The sequence below is a fragment of the Thunnus maccoyii genome, chromosome 15 (assembly GCF_910596095.1).
Source record: "Thunnus maccoyii chromosome 15, fThuMac1.1, whole genome shotgun sequence".
Lineage (NCBI taxonomy): Eukaryota > Metazoa > Chordata > Actinopteri > Scombriformes > Scombridae > Thunnus > Thunnus maccoyii.
In genome coordinates, this window is record NC_056547.1 from 12,889,692 (window position 1) to 12,908,014 (window position 18,323).

Genomic DNA, 18,323 nt, shown 5'->3' on the forward strand with positions numbered 1-18,323 from the left:
CCAACTGCCCAAAAACTCAAAGATGTTCAGTTTACTATCATACATGACAAAGACAAGCATTAAATCTTCACATATTTGGCATTTTTGCTTTAAAAAAATGACTAAAATGATGATTTGATTATGAAAATGGCTCTATTGTATTTATGTTTTTAACTGAGTCAAACCCATTTTAAGCAAATCAGTATCCTAACATATTGTTCGCACTGATTGTTTGGTGGCACTTTGATCAGCTGACATTTCATACAACCTTTGACTGTTATCCCGTTGCTAGGAAACAGCTTGGGTCCGGTTTTGTGCTCCGTCCTCATTTATAAGAGCTGTTCATGTGACTCGAGCATATAAATTTGAACCATATTTGGGCTTAAAAAAGAAATGATCCCCCCCCTCTTTAAGCATTTTTTATTCTCTGGCGACACCCAACACACTTGAAGGAAACTGCATCCGTGATGTCATCCTGACAACTTGTTGCTGCGGGTTTCTTCTTGCATCTTGTGACCAAAGCAAGTCAGATTTATATGCAGGTATATCCTTTTTAAACTTTATGTATAAAAAAAATGACAACGTGAGGATGATGTCTTGCCTGCTTACTGTTAAATGGCAGCATTATATTTGATATTTATGTGTCATCTGCGGCACCAAACCTTCCTGGACTGATCTGACCCGTTGGACAAGCGTCTGAGACTTTTATGGGCACACCGACGTCAGGGACTGCGCTTCACCGTGAAGATGGCGGAGGCTGCGGACAGACCACTACACCGGTTTTTCTGTCACTGCTGTAAATGTGAAACAAACCCCAAACTCCCGGTGAGTCACTTTGGAGAGTGTTTTTCTTCCACACATGCTGGACTGGGTAATGATCATATGGCCCATGGAGGGAGGAATCCAGACTTTTTCCGAGTTCTTTCTCTTTTTAGATACGCAAAAGTAACTTTGATTGGTATTTAAACTGTTTACTATTACAATATATAACTGCTGGGATCATTAAAGTCGCACACATGTGTCAGGCTGCTGCTGGCTGTTAATGTGCGCACAACATGCGCCAAGATCTGACATTAGAGAGAGAGAGAGAGAGAGAGAGAGAGGGAGAGAGAGAGAGTAAAATCTGGCGATTCACGTTGCCATATTTAGAAGCACCACTGTTGGCGACTTTTGTGTCCAGTTGTCTACTGTCAACTGCGTGTGAGAGACGTCAGAGGGGCTGGGAGGCTGTCACCACATGCACCAGCAGCACTTAACGGGGCTTCATATATGCCACACAGCCGCAAATAGATGCGTTTTAACTCCTGCAGCCCAATATCCACCCCCACCCTCCACCCCCCTTTTTTGTTTCAGTGAAGCCCAAGTGAAGGACATAACTGTTTAACTTGTACTTATTTTGCTGTACATGTGCAGTGTTTCTCCTGGGGGGGGGGGGGGGGGACGTACTGTGGAAATCACTGCTGGGGCGCATTTGTTGCGCAACTGAGACTTCTCATTGCATGCTTTACGCACCAGCGTTGTTGTATGAATAGCGCACGTGTCCGTGTGTGTAAGTGAGAGACTTGATATCACCACCATGGCCATAATTATGTAAAAGTATGCGGATACCTCTGTCCACATATTTACTACTTTTGTCCAGATAGTTGACAGTAGAGACATGAAACATGGGTGGAGGCGCTACGAGAATCAGAATTTGGACATTGAGATTACATGTTGTGCACCTTAAACCTCTATTCCACATGGATGCTCAACATTTGAGTATTTTTAGTCTGGGGCTGGTTGTCATGGTTTGAGCAAGGTCTCTTAAACTCTAACTGTAGTAACTCTTAATGTTACAGCATATGTTGATATTTTAGACAATAGTGTGCTTCCAACTTTGCGGCAACAGCTTGGGAAAGGCCCTTTCCTGTTTTGCAATGCTCCTGTGCATAAAGCAAGGCCCGTAGAGAAATGGATAAACTTGACTGGCTTGCACTAAACTCCATTCAATATTTTTGGGATGAACTGGAGCGGTGACTGGGAGCCATGTGGATACCCACCATCAGTGACTGACCTCACTGATGGTTAAATGGGAGCAAATCTTGGTAGTCAGGTTCCAAAATCTTCCCAGAATCATGGAGGCTCAGCAGCTGTTGTGACAGCAGATTAATGCCAATGTTGTTAGGATGAATTGTTCAACAATCACATGTGTGTGTGTGTGTGTGTGTGTGTGTGTGTAATGTTTGGTTTGTCCACATACTTTTGGCAATTGAGTATATTTCTTTTCTCTTCAAGGATTTCGTCTGCCCCAGGTGTGAATCTGGCTTCATTGAGGAGGTGACAGAAGACTCCAGGTCAGTTTGGGGATTTAACTTAAAGTTTAGTTTTCTTTATAAGTTAAGAAAACAGTGATACAGAGTGTCAGGCTCTTGTTTTTCATCTTACTAAAACAGATTTTTGTTTCTGTCCTCAGCCTCCTGGAGAACAACACATCAGGGGCTGGTGACGATTCAAACTCATTGTTCTCAGAAGTATGTCCTGTCAAATGGCATTTTAATAAGAACACTCCTCTTTCTCTAAAGCTTTGACACATTGCTTCTCTGGTTTCCCTCCAAGTTATGGCAGCTGCTGTTTATGGAGCGCTCTGCCCTGCTGTCTCATCCGCCCTCCTCAGAGTCCAACCCAGATGACAGTGAGCAGGTATCTGCTGGTCAGAGCCGTCGTTCACCGGTGTCACCAGAAGCTGCTGAGGTCCGAGAACCAGAGGCGTCTTCTCAACCTGAGCAGGAGAGATTGACCCGGCCAGAACAAAGGCCTCCAGTGGAAGGGTGTGTGGACACTGAGCTTAACTCTGAGAGTGTAAAAATCCCTCAGTTTGCCTTTTATTTCCATATTACTGTGCTGTGATAAACATGGACACATAAAACCACCAACATACAGTGTGAATTTAAAATAATTGGGTGTGTTTTTGCACAGGCATTAATTTATAATTATGCTGTGAACAGAAAGAACAAAACCATTTTTATTGTACCTATAGGTTTGTTACTACAAGTTTCTACAAGTTTGAAACCCCTTTTCCAAATGTATACACATTTTTACATTGGATTGATTTACTTCAAACAGTAAATATTATATTCTATTATAAATATAAAGATTACCAGCCAGTTTTTAGGGCTTTACCCTCAATATGTGTCAGTATTCAAATTTAATCAATTTATACGTTTCTGATGGCTTTTTCCTGCTCATATTTGAATAATAATAATGCATCATAATAATGTGTTTTCACAGTTATTATATTATATATTCAATAAGCTTCAATATGTAAGGATCCCTATGTAATAACTGGATATTAACTACTCAGAATCATTATTCTTTCTCTTGCACAAGTCACGAGTAGTTGTGCGGTTGGCTCAGTATCAGATTATGGTGCATATATGATGTATAACGCCCCTAAACTGTCGTGTGCTTAGCAGAGTCATTTGCAACAGCTGCAAGCACCAGTTGATTTACTGCCTGCAAATGAAAATCATACAAGCATGGCGTGAACAGAAACTGTATGTAGAGTAAAGCATGTTTTTCTGAAAGTACACTAAAGCAGTCATTTTCTGTTTCTGCACTTTCCAAGGATCGTGCAGCAGTTCTTGGCCGGCTTGTTTGCCAACAATGGAAACCCCGGTGCTGCACCAGCTGCACTGTAAACGCTTTTTACATTTTCGATTCACATCATTTACTTTTGATTCAGTTTTCGTCTCGCTTTTTGTGTGACAACCTCCTCGGTTTTTTTTTCTCTCTCTCTACTGCTCTCTTTTCTGTTTCTCTCTCTCAGATCCAACATGCTACAGTTGCACTCAAACCCTGGAGATTATGCATGGGGTCAGGGAGGTCTGGATGCTGTCATCACAGAGGTCAGTGAGGTGATGATTTGAGACATTGTGGGTGTGTTATTCATTTTCTTTTCTTCCCTCTTTTATACATTTTATAAGACAGAAACTAAAAGCAATTATTAATATATTCTGTCCCAATTTTGACACACTTCTCTCTTTGTCTTCACCCCCATAACTGTTATTATAAAGTTTATTCTTCATGCTCTTTTCATTCATTAAAGCTTCCCCCCCAGTCACTCCACCAGTATATCCATAATCTTTGTTTCTCTTCCCACTCACCTAGTTGTTAGGACAGTTAGAGAACACAGGTCCACCCCCTGCTGAAAAGGAGATGATCTCATCGCTGCCTACAGTTTGCATCTCTCAAGAACAGACAGGTGGGAATCCCATCATGACACACTGTATGACACGATCAGTCCAAAACATCTTATATTAAGGGCTTGGGTTGAGTGTTTGGTTTTCCACAGAGGGATTGTCTTTCCTTTCCTTCTTATTTTCTTTCCATCCTCCTATCATTCCCTCCTTGATCCTATCTCTCCTTCCCTTCTCTCACTTTTCCTCCTTCAACCTTCCTCCTCGTATCTCTCATTCCCTTCCCCTATCTTTCCTTCCTTCTGCCCATCCTCTTTCCCCTCCTCCTATTCTTACTTTTCTTCCCCCATCTTGCCTTACTTCTTCCTTGTTCCCTCCTCTTATCTTTCTTAACCTCTTCCTATCTTTCCAGAACTCCTATATATATATTCCCTTTTTCCTCCTCCAATGTTTCCTTACCTCCTTCTACCTTTTCCTTCCCTCATCTTAGCCTAACACTGTAGTTATGAACATTAATAAGTCATTAAAAACATTTCAAACGTTTAAAGGCAGACTGCTTGCAAAAAACTGCTGCTTAAACAGGGTCATTGATTAATAAGGATCTGCTAAAAAAACAAACCAAAGTGAAAGATGTAACTCACTTAAATGTATTGATTCATCATAATGACTTATTACTATTTTGAAAAACATGACATATTGACCATTTATAACATTAAGTGACAACTCATAAAGCCTGTAAAAAGGCCTGTAAAGCGCCATTAAAGCTGTTGAATCTTTACTCGCACGTCATCAAACTGGGTCAACAACACAAAATGACAGACGACTGCATTACAAATGTATCACTGTGTTGCACTGTGATGGCGTGTAGATCTTTCTTGCACATCTGAGGTGTAATGAATCATTAAAAAAGTCTATGACTGATCTTCTCTCTGTGTGTCTGTTTCCTGCACACACACACACACACACTCACATTCTCATATTTTCTGTTTCTGTGTCTTCTGTTTTCCTCACCCAGCCTGCAGACTGGAGTGTCCAGTTTGCAGGGAGGAGTATTCGTCAGGGGAATCGGTCAGGAAACTTCCCTGCCTCCATTACTTCCACAGTGAATGTATAGTGCCTTGGCTTGAGCTGGTAAGGATGAGGAGTGGCTGCGGTTTGCGGGTTGAGGGGTGTGAAGTCCTGTGAAATTCGTCATGAAGGTTTTGACAGTGTGTCATACATCCTGAAGATAACAGAGAAACTTTTTTGTGACTAAAATCTGTACTACCATTTTCACAGGTTGTACCATTCATCCTGTTACACCAATGAGTTCTTGCTGGTTTCTAGAGCTCATGCTTACTCAATGTCTTCCCCTCTTACAGCATGATACCTGCCCAGTTTGCCGCAAAAGCCTCGATGGCGTCGACAACAGCCTCCCGCCCGCATCAGATCCCTTAGAAGCTCGCTCCATCAGGACGGAGCAACAGGAGAGGCAGGCGATCTGAGAAACGGGCCAAGCAACTCTACCTCCTTTACTGTTTTTCAAAAGACACGCTTCTTTCTTGCCTCAGACCTCAGTTTTCCCTCCACACTGACTGCTTTTTAGATAAAAATATACATTACACGCATCACAATCACAACTTGCATCTTAAACTCTTGATTCACGCATCTCTGCTAAGGACCTTTATGTGTTTTTTTTTTTTGTTTTTTCTTTTTCTTCTCCAAAATATTCTCCATTTTCAAGCTACACTACACACTAAAGGACCCGGCAATCTGCTGACAAGATGTGGAGGCTGATGTGTCCTTCTTGCTACACTGCCCCCCTCATAGGTGGTTTTCTGAATGGCTGATTCAGATGAACTAATCACCGCTGAGCAACTGGTTGTTATCAAAAATTACGGGGATTCACAGAGTTATGAAGTATCACTTTTGTACCAAGACTGTTGGTTAGAACAATTTCTCAGTACTTCTGAACGTTGACCTTTTTCCACCCAATTTGATTCAGCGTCGTCCTCCTCTTTATGTAAAGCTGTTATTAAAGCCTAACCCTGTGATCCTCAATCTCTCCCCCTCTTTTCTTCTCCCTCGTCATGAGAGTTTCCAAGGCTTATTTGCTCTTGTCATGGACTTCTTGTTTTGGTTTCCCAACCAATCTGTTCAGTAATCAGATGGGTTAACTTTTGTTTGCACTAGGGAGACTTTTTTTTTTGCATATTTTGCACATTTGAGGCTTTTCTGTTTGGCTGTTGTATTTTGTGATCAGCAGTACACTGGTGTAACTGCTTAATAGATGACAGCTGGTTCGTTTTTTCTGTCAGACCTCAATATAATAAAATGGAATAGATAGTTTACTCAAATATGACAGTAAACGTATCATACTGCAGAATATAATTTAATAGAATAGTGTATCATAGAATAGAAAATAGGCTGCAAATCTTGATTTTAATACACAGTAGAATATAATTGTGCAGAGCAGATCACAGCAGCATAAAATATATTGCTGAAACAGTTAGGAAATATATTTGTCCATGACAGAAAATTGATTGATTGATAAGGTAAAAGTGCCAAACCTTAACTGGTTCCTCTAATGTGCTGATTTGCAATGTAGAGATGTCAGTTTGGGGTCTGGGAACTTGTGGTGGGTATTTTCTTTAAAAAAAATTTTGGACATTTTTATAAATATGCTATATTAAATGGTTCTTTTTAGGGGGAAAAGGAGTGCTGCATTTAATTATCAATTACTCTATCAATAGCTTTTGTGATTAATCTGAAATAAATTGTGAGGAAAAATTAGTCCAATGAGGTCCTCAAAATAGACAAAACCCCAGATATAAACAATTTGTTAAATATATTAAATAGAGAAACACAGGATTTGGTGTTTTTTCTTGACAAATGGTTGAAAATGATCGATTATTAGAACAGTTTAGCATTAATTTTCCGTCAACTAATTGATTAATTAACTTAGCTCTTACAGAACGGATGAACAACTGTAGCAGTAGCCGACATGATGATTTATTTATAGGTTAAAGCGACTCCAGTTGATTTGCCGGGTCTGTTTATATACTGTAACGTTATGTTGACACTGTGGCCGCTGAGACCAGGCACCGCCAGTTTGACAGTTGACTGTTGCATTCCGGCAAAAACACACCCTCCTCCAACCAACCTAAATCACAGCTTTCGGCGGCAACCGAAAATAGTGAAATAATGAAACACAGACATTTTTGTCAATGACCAGAGAACCGCAGCAACCGCGTAGCCTACAACCGACATTTGCTCTCTCCTCCTCTCTCCCTCTCCCCCCTCCGCCCTCCTCGGCTCGTCCTCCTCCCCTCCCCTCCTCTCACCTCCCTCCCTCCGTCCTCTCTCTCCGGGACTGAGAATGCCCGTGTTGTACTGACACAGTAGCGATACGGGCTGAGCAGACATGGAGGCCCGATTAACGAGAGAGGCCCGTGCTGACACATCCAGGCCCAGCTAACGGCGAGGCGAAGTGGATTTCGGAGCATCTCCGGGAGATATTACGGATACCAGTTGCTGTAAGGAAAAGGGGATTTTTTTTAGCAGCGAGGAAGAAGAAATAGAGGGAGATCCATTTCGGGTCTCTGTTGATTCAACGCAGCCGCCATTTTGTTGACAGTTAGTGTTTTTTTAATAACCTACACGGCGCTGCATTTGTTATTTTATACCACTGGAATATAATTCGCCACATCTTTTGCGTGTGTATTTCAGTCGTTTTAATTGTGCGCTTGTCTTTGAACCAACGTCGGAGGATTTTTCTGGTTTAGCTGACCTGCTAGTGCATCGTTAGCCGTCGTAGCTGAGATGTAGTAACGTTAACACGAGTGCCTACGAGAATGTGACGGAGATGTAACATTATGTACATCACTCGTCCCGGGGTTGTGTCATATTCGCTCGGTTTACACATATTGTAGAAAAGCCGTAGGCGTTTACTACTCATTTGCAGCCTACACACAGTGTAAGTTGAAGCTGTGCAGGGCGAAATGCACCTAAATCGTCCCCTCAAACAGGCTTCTGATAGATGGCTAGTTAGCCGCTGCCAGTGCCATTGATGCATAATGTAGCACAGGCTGTCTATCATTGGACGGATGGTAGCTACTAGCTTGTTAGAAAATAAACACAAATCTTTCACGATGCTTGGGTTAACGTTATATTTAACCACCAAAGCGCCGATCCTCACTAACTAACCACCTTGCCTGTTATTATCATAAAATATAATGAAAATACATTTTTTTAGGGGGGGATGCTTTACATGCTTGCACTCTGCTTACACCACTGCAACTAAGGTTAATCAATTTTTTTTTTGCAGGTAGCTAAGAGCTCTGCATTGATTTCGGGCTGAGATTTGTGTCCACGTTCAACATTATTATCTTGTTAGAACCTAGTTGGCACACTTGAAAACAGCACGCACGTTTGTTATGCGATAATAGCGTCATAATATGTAAGACAAATTACTCATGTCAGGTCAGTCACCTTAGCGCATGATGCCAACACTGATAATAATAGCTCATATCTTACCTATTTTCATGTTTTGTTTTTTTTTTTTTTTTTTGCCACTTCAGCACTTGGGGAAAAATATGTGGCCACCACGTTGATACACACCAATGGAGGACACAGCCAAATAATGTGAACACCGTTTCTGGACAATTACACAGGTGAGTGCATACCGGTATGATACATTTTGATAGATTTGCCGTTGTTGTTGACATAGTGAATCACGTTGTTCACTTGTCTTGTTCCATCAGTCTCCGAACAAGACTTTTAACAGCCTAATGTTGACGCACGAGTTAAGCGTGTGTAAAATTATTTCTCGGCTGCATGCAAAGTCAACCCCCTAAGGGCTATCGAAAACAGCAAGAGCATGCCCCAAAGGCTGGGTTTCCTCTCGAACAAGACAGGTATTATGTATATGACTATATAATGATGAATTTGCTGAGTAAATATGAGTAGTTGCAGTGAGGTTTGGGGCTGATCCGCTCGTAGACTCATGAGGGGTAGAGTTGACTGTACAGGAAACCGAAAGCAGATAACGTTATTTGGTTTGCTCAGCCCTCCGCCAGTAAACCACGTTTTTTGCATGACGGGGACAGCGTAATTAATTACAGTTTTGCGCACTGTATTTTAAGCCAGTTGACAGTACGGAATGAACTTAACGAGGCTCCTACATGCAGAAGGGATGTTTGCATGGCCGCTGATCAGACTGACACCTGTCATTCAACCGTATTCATTGATTTCCCTCCCGTTAAAATGGCTTAGGGCTCATGTTAGGCTGTGGTTAGGCATAGCAGAGTAAATAGGTTGTGTTTACGGTAAGGTTTGGGTCTGGTTTAGCATCTCAAAAGATGACTAGACGGGGGAAACAGTCTTCGACACACTACCTATCTGTCCCGATTTATTGCAGCCTTTACTGCAACAATTAGTTGCTCGTTTGTCTTCGACTTACAACCAGTATAGCAGCCTCTTTCCATTAAAGCCATGATCTGTTACAATTATGTTTGAGCACTTCCTCTGGAGGATACATATGATACAAACTAATGATAGTAGTAGTGAAGGAATTTGGCTGCTTTCCCCCAGCACTCGGCTCTGTGCTAATACCGATGGAGTAAAAGCCATGAAAGTGACACCGAGACGCCAGCCCTCATGTGAATGATGTGGGGGGTGGGTGGGTTGGATACTATTGCTATGGCCAAAGGGAAATCAGCAGTTATGAACAACGTGTGCAAAAGTGAGGAGGGAGTGAAAGGAGGGAGGGAGTAAGGGGAGGAAAGAAGTGGGAGGGGGCGCGGGAAGTTGTTTACTACGTTCCTGTCTGCACTGCCATTTCTCAGCTTGTTGGCCTGATATTGATTATTGATTCTATATTTTTCATAGTCATTTCTTGCATCTGTTCTCCTCTAATAAACCATTCTTTCCTCTTGAACTCATGGTTATGATTCAGAAAGTAAAAGCAAACAACAGACATGCATGACTAATATCTGTCTTCAAAACCAGTAGTCTTGTTATTCTGTTGTTTTGCTTTATGACTGTAATAAGCGCAATGACTGTAATGTGTCACCTGCTTTGCAAATACAAAAGTACATCAAGGCTAAACATGAAAACAATATCCTGTAGTCTTGAAGCTTATCAGTCTCAAAATAGAAAGCGCTTCAGCTTAGTATCAGATAATTTACAGGAGAACAAGTGCCAGTAAATGGTCTGGCTTAGCTTGTTAGAGGTGAGAAGAATGTTTTGACTCTCTGAGAGGCTTTTCTCTAGATTTGTGTCAGTAGCCTCTCAAAGAGTTAGGTGCTACAGTGGCTTGTTTTTGGCATAGCTGCTTTCAGGCAGCGGAAGTAGCGAGTATCACTGTGAGCATTTAGTATTAAAGAATAAGGAGAACATTTGTCACTCTGTGAGAAGGACACGGACCAGAGTTAGGGGGGATGGTGGGTGAAATGTGTTTTTGATTATAGTAGGACCACAGTGACTTTAGTTTGTGTGCTGTTACTACTGCTTTCCAAGTTTGTGAAATAGTGGAGGAAGAGGATGGAAAAGCTTAAAGAAAATGGTGAAAGAACACAGAGATTGATGGAGTGTTAAAGAAAAGTGGGAGGTGTGATTTGAGTGTGGTATGTGTAGTGAGGGGGAGTCTGCAGTTTTGAGGCGAAATGGGGTGAGTAATTGAAGTAAACACAGAAAAGAGGGCGTGGGGGAATTACAGGCCAGACTCCAAAAATCGGGCTGCCTTTACGGTGTGGTTCAACAAAAAAAAAAAAAGATCTACTACTGTTTTCCACAGTTGCAATCCAAAACAAACATCGTCTAAGACTGTGTAAGGCAGATTCTTTTTTTTTCTCTCGCTGTGACGTTTTACTGATGTGATGACTTGTATGACTTTCCTGGCGCTCCATTAAGTGGCTCCTTTAGTGCTCTCCACTAATGTAGGGCGCAGAGAAACCGCCGGCAAGTTGACGCTCTATCACTCACTCTCAGTTGCTGCTGGCGAAGGCTGGGAAAGGCGGCCGGATCCTCTGTCTAGTCCCAGAGGGCCCAAAGTGCTGAGGTCACAGTTCTGAATTGCCTCAAAATGACTTCACCCAGGGAAACCACCTGCTTGGGGGCGAATCTGCATTAAATCACTCAGTGGACATGGGGAGCTGTAGACAACTTCATTGAATAGAGCTGTCCTCTAAGGAGCACAATTAAGAAACATGCTGTTCTCTGCTGCTGCTGTGCTAACTGGGGGTATGAGCAGTTTGCCACTTTTACAGGCACCCGTTTTCACTGCAACCAATGAGTAAAGTTAAGGGATTGGTCATTTGGCATCTTATCCTGTAACACCCCGGAAGGATGTGGCAGCACTGTTGGGTTAACTATTGACTCTGAACCCTTTTGGGCTTTGTAGTTCTCAGGTGTGCAATTCAGAGTCCTTGAGCCTAAGGTTACATTTCTCAGGTAGAAGAGCCTTGGCTGTGTAAATAGGTCACAGATTGTTATGGCTGTGAGGACGAACACACCATATAAAGTCACCCAGACAGGATGAAGTACAGCCTATAACCAAATAGATAATAAAAATTGTTGCCCCTCTGTCTGCTCTTCACCATCATTCATTATAAGTCACTTTATACTTCTCAGTTGTAGGGCACCGTTTAAAGTTGATGGTCTGTGTTACGATGACTAATGTGGAATTTGTTTTGCCCCCTCCACCCTCTCTTTCCTTCCCTCTCTCTGCTCTACCTTTCTTTACTACTACAGTTGAAGGACGGAGAAAGAGGGCTGGACAGCCGAGGAAGGGAGAGAAGCCACTTCAAAACAAGGAGAGCTTCACCCTCACCGTTATCCCCCTCCCCCCTTTTCCCCCTTCACCCCTATCCCATTCCCTAACAAAAACTCTACCTGGTATCCACAGCATCCCCTCCCTTGTAAACCTGCACACTCCCTAAAGTTCTGATGGATCAGAAGATTCAGGGGGGAACCGCAACTCCACCCCCTCTCCTCTCAGGTGCTCCCGCAGGGGAGCGAGAGAAGGAGGGAGGGGGTGGAAAGAAAGAGGAGGAGGAGGAGAAGAAGAGGGACAGGGAGAAGGAGGGAGCTGCCACTGTCTCTGCTAGCGCAGGAGGTGCAGGAGCAGGTGGTCCAGGAGGTGCCGGCAGTGACCAGTCCCACTTCTCCATCAAGGAGAGCAGCCTGTCCGAGGGCAATGTCAAACTTAAGATTGGCCTTCAAGCAAAACGCATGAAGAAACCCCCTAAGATCTTGGAGAATTACGTTTGCAGACCAGCCTTCAGGGCCACCGCGAGGCATACAGGGCGTGGAGGAGGTGGTGCTCGAGGAAATCGTGCAGCAGCTACAAGTGATGGGCCAGGCAGTCAGAGCCAGAGTCCTTCACATGGCAGGGAAAAAGAGAGGGAGCAGAGTCCCAGTGTCAACAGACCAGCCCCATCATCTTCATCAACCCCCTCCGCTAAAGCTGCTACACCACCACCTCCTGCTCCTCCTCCCGCCAGCACTACCACCCTGTCACCCTCCCAAGTGAATGGGAGTGCTCCAGCAAAAAGGGTAAGGAAGGAAGACAGCAAATGTATGTATTTTGATTCAGTATTGAATTCACCTCTCTGCCAAAAGGGAACATTCAGTATTGACCGCCAGCATGTTCACCGTGTAATATTTTGTGCACATACAGTTAAAAACTGTTATCAGTCATCTGCAAGGCAGTGGTGCACAACAAGGTTAGCCTAGTAATTACCATGTTATTGCACAGATTAAGAGCAGAGTATAAATTGTTCTTTAGTTTTCTTTGTGTTCTCTGTTGGCCTGTCTCTATTCATCACACACTGCCCCCCCCCCCCCTCCGAGTCTCCCTCTGTCTGTTTCGTCTATCCTCTGTCTCTGCCTGGCCATGTCCTCTCCACCCCCCTCCCGTGCATGACCTCTCTCTGTAGCTCTCCCTCTCTGTCCCCAATATGACCCTGATAAGTGTTATTGAGTTGAGTGTAACTTCCCCCCCTGGGCAAGCTCAGGAAGAATCATTGGACAGAAAATCCTATCAATGAATTGCAGTTTGTAAAGGGTAAAGAAACATATTGCTGATTGATGAGTTTGTACTTCTGGCTGTGGCTGTTTCTGGACAGGATCAGCTGCATTAGTATCATAGCTGCTCTTAATTTCTCCACATTCCTTCCATATTTGTCATTAGATATCAGTGTATGGCTTTTGTACGGTACACCACTTAAAAATTTGTTCAAATGTTGAGAGACAAAGCTATACACATACATACATCTATGTTAGAAATTGGGCAGTGTATTTCTTAAATGTAATAGTTAATTATCAATTACCACCTATTAGCTGTCATTAATCACATCTCATCTGTTTTTTTTAGGGTCCACCAAAGATGGATTGCAAGTCTGATACAAAGCCAGACGCAAAAGCAGCCACCACCACATCTGAGAGACCCCTTAATCTTCACCGCCCTCCACCAGACAGCAAAACACATCCCTTTGGGAAGAAAACACCGACTCCACAACCCAACCCCCGGACATCTTCACCCTCTCCACCACTACCTGCATCAAAGGAACCCAGCTTTGAAGGTGTTAAACCTCCTCAGTACACCTACAGCACTGAAAGTCAGAGAGACAAGGACAAAGGTGTTCAAAGTTGGGGAGCCCCCACAGTCACTGAGAAATTAGCTCAACTCATAGCGACTTGCCCACCATCAAAGACCCCTAAACCAGCCAAACCTGCAAAGACTGACCCTGCTCCTCCTCTCCCAAACTCAGGCTTTATGGCCCCCACAGCCAAGCAACGAGACAGGGCAATGGCCAATAGGAACACATATTCAAGAATGATCCACCTTTCTCCACCACCTCCTGTGTCACGGCCGCCTGGTCGGCCCTATGGTTCTAGGAACAAAGACAATGTTATGGAAAATTTACCCACCATGATACCCCTGAGGAGGGAGGACACAGATGGGGCTGGGAAAGCTAGTAGCAGCAGCATCAACACAAACAGCAGCAACAGCAGTAGTCGCAGCAGCAGCCCAGCACTCACCTATGGCAATAACCGGCTGTCAGCCCTGTCAAAGGACAGCAACAATGACAACAGCAACGTTAGCATTTCTAAGCCACAGTCACGTCCCAGCCACTGCCTACCCCACAACACATCTTCGCCATCTTGCCCCATTTCATCCTCTTCCACCACTTCAGCTGAGCAGAGGACAGTGAGTGCAGTGAGTCACCTGGGCTCCCCTGCTCCCTCACAAGGACACCATGCACGAGAGAGTCCTGCCCTGGCAGAGGAAAGCAGTGCAAGTGAGAGGGAGCAGGACATGGACAGCCCCAGAGACTTAACCAAGTGCCCTCCTCTAACAGGAACAGGAAAGTCAGAGGGGAAAGATAAGGGGGCTAGTAATCAGTCACTGCGAGTTGAGAGGGGGAAGAGTTCTAGTCCAAGTAAGCGCAGTCCCAACCGGGATAGTAGCCGACCTGGTCGGACTAGCAGTCCCCCTGAACCTGTAAGACAAAGGGCACCTTCTCCACCAGAGCCAGATGATGAAGAAAGCCCACAATCGCCTCTTAGAGATGATTCTCCTGATTCATCCCTAGACTCTCCCGCAGAGCAGGATAGCAAACCCCTTAAAAAACGCAGGGGAAGAAAACCTCGCTGGACCCGTGTTATGAACAAGACGCAGAATCAAAGAGCAGGCCAGGACAGCCCCTTCGACCAAACCATCATGCCTTTATCTTCAAGCTTGGAAACGCCACCGCCAGTTAAAAGGCCCGTGGGCAGGCCTCCCAACCCAAATAAGGTAAAACCAAATCCTGTGCCACAAAGTCCAGTGTCACAGCTCTTCCCACCCCAGCCCAAGAAAAGAGGAAGGCCGAAGTCCAAAATGCCGAGGCTTGACGCTCCAGCCCATGGGCGCCCCCCTAATAAGTTGGCTCCTTCCAAGGTCTTTTCATCTTTATTGAAGTCCAAAGAAGAGCAGGACCCCCCTGTTCTTCACCCAGAGGTGGACCTGAATCCCCCTAAACCTATGCCTAGAAAACGTGGACGCCCTAAGCGCCTTCCCCCTACCTTACCCCAGGAGGGTCAGCCTCCCACACTGGCTCCAGAGGCAGGGGACATGGGAGACAAACGTTTTCGCAGCAAAGGAAACGGGCAGCTTATCATGAAAACTATCATAGGCAAGATCAATAAGATGAAAAGCGTGAAACGGAAGCGTATTCTTAGTCAAATCCTGTTAGGTCCGAGAACAGAAGACACCCCTAAAGTGACCACCAGTGGTGTGGTTGGCTCTGTGGAAGTTGCAACCCAATCTTTGTCCTCCCTGGCTGCTTCTTTTGGGGGAAAACTAGGGCCACAAATTAATGTCAGCAAAAAAGGCACAATATACATGGGTAAGAGGAGAGGCCGTAAACCCAAAGCAATGAGTAATGCCTCAGCTTCAACACCACCACCAGAACCCTTCCTGTCGCCAAACACCACTTCCCCTCTCCATCACCATCAATCACAGTCCCAGCAACAGCACCAGCTCTCCTCTTCGGAGGTCTTCCCTTCCCCCTCCCTCTCGCAGTCTAGTGGAGGCCACAGTCCCATCAGTGATGCCAGTTTTGTAGAGCCAGGTTCAGTGCACTTTGCAGGTCACTCTCACTATTCAAACCCCCATCATAGCCACAGCACGTTCTCCTTCCCTCCCCCAACCTTTTCGGCACCTAATCCTCGCAACCCAGGGCTGGGCTCCATGGCATCATCTATGGCCACAGCAGCTTCCCAGAAAAAGTCATCTTGCCGTGGATACCATCATCACCACCACCATTACAGACAGCACTACCACTATCATAAGCTTTCTCCTCCCAGGCCGCTGCATCCCACCTCTCCTGCCCCCCTCAGTGAGCTAAAAGAAGCCACTCCATCACCGGTCAGTGAGTCACACAGTGAGGAGACAGTGCCCAGTGACAGTGGTATAGGAACAGACAACAACAGCACCTCTGACCGTGGTGAGAAAGCTGGAGGGGCGGGTGGCTTGGGTGGAATTGGGATGCCACCCGGGATGGGAAGTGGCTTATTAATGCCAGGGGTCATCGGTTCAGCTATGGGTCCAGGGATGGGCCTCAATTCGAGAGGCAGGCGGCGACACTCCGCTGTGCTTATGGAGCATCCCTCACCCTCTCCATCACCCCACGGGGCAAGGTCATCACCTGATCCCCGGAGACCTCACCCAGCAGCTCCAGCCTCCTCCTTAATGGGACACAAGGAGAAACACAAGCACAAGTGTAAACGCCGTAGCCATGGATGCCCTGGCTATGACAAGCTAAAGAGACAGAAAAGGAAACGCAAGAAGAAGTACCTGCAGTTGCGCTCAAGGCGGCATGACCCAGACTTTCTTGCTGAGCTGGATGAGATTGTTGTGAGACTGAGTGAAATACGGATAGCACACCGCACCACAGGGCACCGCCTTGGCAGTGGAATAGGTATGGCTGCGGGAACAAGTAGAGTGCCAGGAGTGGGGAGCCGGGCCAGCAGTGGCATAGGAGGCACAGGTGGCCCTCCACCACATCATTATGTCCACAGGGACCTCCTGCCTACAATCTTCAGGGTTAACTTTGGCAGCTTCTACTCTCATCCTGCATACTCCTGTGACCCATTGCACTATGTTCGTAAACCAGACATGAAGAAGAAACGAGGGCGGCCTCCCAAACTGAGAGAGTCCATGTCTGACGTTCCCTTTGTACCTGGGCTTGGATTCCCACTCTCCAGTGGGGGCTTCTACCACCCCTCCTACAGCGTTCCTTACTCAGCGTTGAGCTATTACAGAGGCTTTCCTCCAGCTAGCGCTCTGTATCCCCACCCACACCACCAGTCACCCCACACAGCCCCATCCCACCACTCTCACCATTCACCGTCTTTCCCCCCTCCTCCCCCCACATCTTACATGCACCATCACCATCCCTCGCATCTCCTACTGAACCCTTCCAAATTTCATAAGAAAAAACATAAGCTGCTTAGGCAGGAGTACCTGGGAGGAGGAAGGTCCCCTGTCCTTTACCCACCCATGTCCTCTGAGCTTTCCTTCAACTGGCACCACAAACACAAACACAGGCACAAACACAGAGAGCGCTGTGCTGAGGAGGACAGGGAGGAAACAGCAAGAGGAGGATCAGGGAGCCGGGCTAGTGCAGGGATTTCTGAGGGTGGAGCATCAGGGAAAGGAGAGCGGGTTGGCAGTTTGGGAATGGCAGAGTCTTTACAACGATGCCGCTTTGGACGAGACACCTCCAGCAACAGTGCCAGCAAGCAAGCAGCTACCACTTCTGCCAACTCCCCTTCTTCTTCTTCATCCTCATCTGCGGAAAGGTACAAGCGCAAAGAGAGCTCAATGTCCTGTCTAGGGCCCTCCAGGCTAACACTGGGTAGCAGTTCAAAAAGCCACCACCCAGTAGAGTCCTGGTTCAGGATGGGCAACTCTGAGGCAGACTACTCTAAGCTTTCACGGAGTCATGTAGTGCCTGGCCAGGGTCCCTTCTCAGATGGACGGGCTGAAGACCCAGCGGGTTGCTCGGACAGCGAGGATGAAGAGCCACTCACGCCCACGGAGGATGTAGAGCCTAGAGCCCATGATTCTCCAAATCTTACAAATTTGTTTGCCTCTGCTCTCACCCGCACTGCCCTGAGGGGGAGTAGGAGCAGAAAGACTGAAGTAGCCCCAGAGAACTCCAGCTTCTCCCGCATGGAACGACCAGTAAGGAAGGACCGCGCAACATCAGCTGAGAGGAGAGAGTTAGGTAGGTCTAATTTGGTTGAGTTCACTTGTAAAAGGATTTATATAGATGCACACAACAGAGCATCCATTGATCAGCTGATGCATAGGTTACAACAGCATCTGAACAGTTCATTTAATACAAAGAAAAGACTGTCTCATAACCAGTAACTAGCAGAGAGCTCTTTGCATTTATTTATTCTCAGACATTTCATTCACTGCATTAATTCCCTTATCATTCATGTCACCCTCTAAGCTTTTGAGCTTGATGAGATATTCCCGCACAGAAAATCTTTTGACCTAAATTAAATTTGACATTGTGAGAGGTTATCGGAGTCAATTGTGCACCAAATTCATTTTCCAAAAATAGTTCTGACGACATTGTATCAAGAATCCTGTGGCTAAATATGATTGGCTAGTGTCTGATGAGCTTTATG

The 18,323-nt window shown here is 45.3% G+C and overlaps 2 protein-coding genes across 9 annotated transcripts in view; both read left to right on the forward strand.

Moving 5' to 3' along the window:
• Positions 1-278: 278 nt before the first annotated feature.
• rnf115b (ring finger protein 115b) lies at positions 279-6,194 on the forward strand. Of its 3 annotated transcripts, none has more exons than XM_042434905.1 (10): positions 279-521; positions 602-804; positions 2,254-2,312; positions 2,432-2,489; positions 2,575-2,786; positions 3,584-3,652; positions 3,785-3,863; positions 4,126-4,219; positions 5,170-5,285; positions 5,516-6,194. In XM_042434905.1, the coding sequence occupies exons 2-10, from the start codon at positions 727-729 to the stop codon at positions 5,636-5,638; spliced, it is 888 nt and encodes a 295-aa protein (XP_042290839.1). In that variant the 5' UTR covers positions 279-521; positions 602-726; the 3' UTR covers positions 5,639-6,194. The 3 variants fall into 3 exon arrangements, with proteins under 3 accessions (XP_042290839.1, XP_042290836.1, XP_042290837.1); XM_042434902.1 differs by having other exon boundaries at positions 673-804; XM_042434903.1 differs by having other exon boundaries at positions 279-804.
• A 634-nt stretch (positions 6,195-6,828) lies between these two features.
• Positions 6,829-18,323, forward strand: part of ash1l (ash1 (absent, small, or homeotic)-like (Drosophila)) — a 32,371-nt gene continuing 20,876 nt past the window's right edge. For 2 of the 6 annotated variants that reach the window (XM_042434896.1, XM_042434901.1), the window contains exons 1-4: positions 6,829-7,669; positions 8,714-8,806; positions 11,886-12,689; positions 13,510-17,911. In XM_042434896.1, the coding sequence (XP_042290830.1) occupies positions 12,081-12,689; positions 13,510-17,911 (5,011 nt within the window). In that variant the 5' untranslated portion in view covers positions 6,829-7,669; positions 8,714-8,806; positions 11,886-12,080. The other 4 variants (XM_042434897.1, XM_042434899.1, XM_042434900.1 and 1 more) reach the window with 4 other exon arrangements.

Excerpts from the sequence above, each read along its gene's own strand:
- rnf115b (XM_042434902.1), top strand. Across the intron at positions 2,490-2,574 it reads CAAACTCATTGTTCTCAGAA|TTATGGCAGCTGCTGTTTAT; the intron begins GTATGTCCTGTC and ends TTTCCCTCCAAG. Across the intron at positions 3,864-4,125 it reads TGGATGCTGTCATCACAGAG|TTGTTAGGACAGTTAGAGAA; the intron begins GTCAGTGAGGTG and ends CCACTCACCTAG.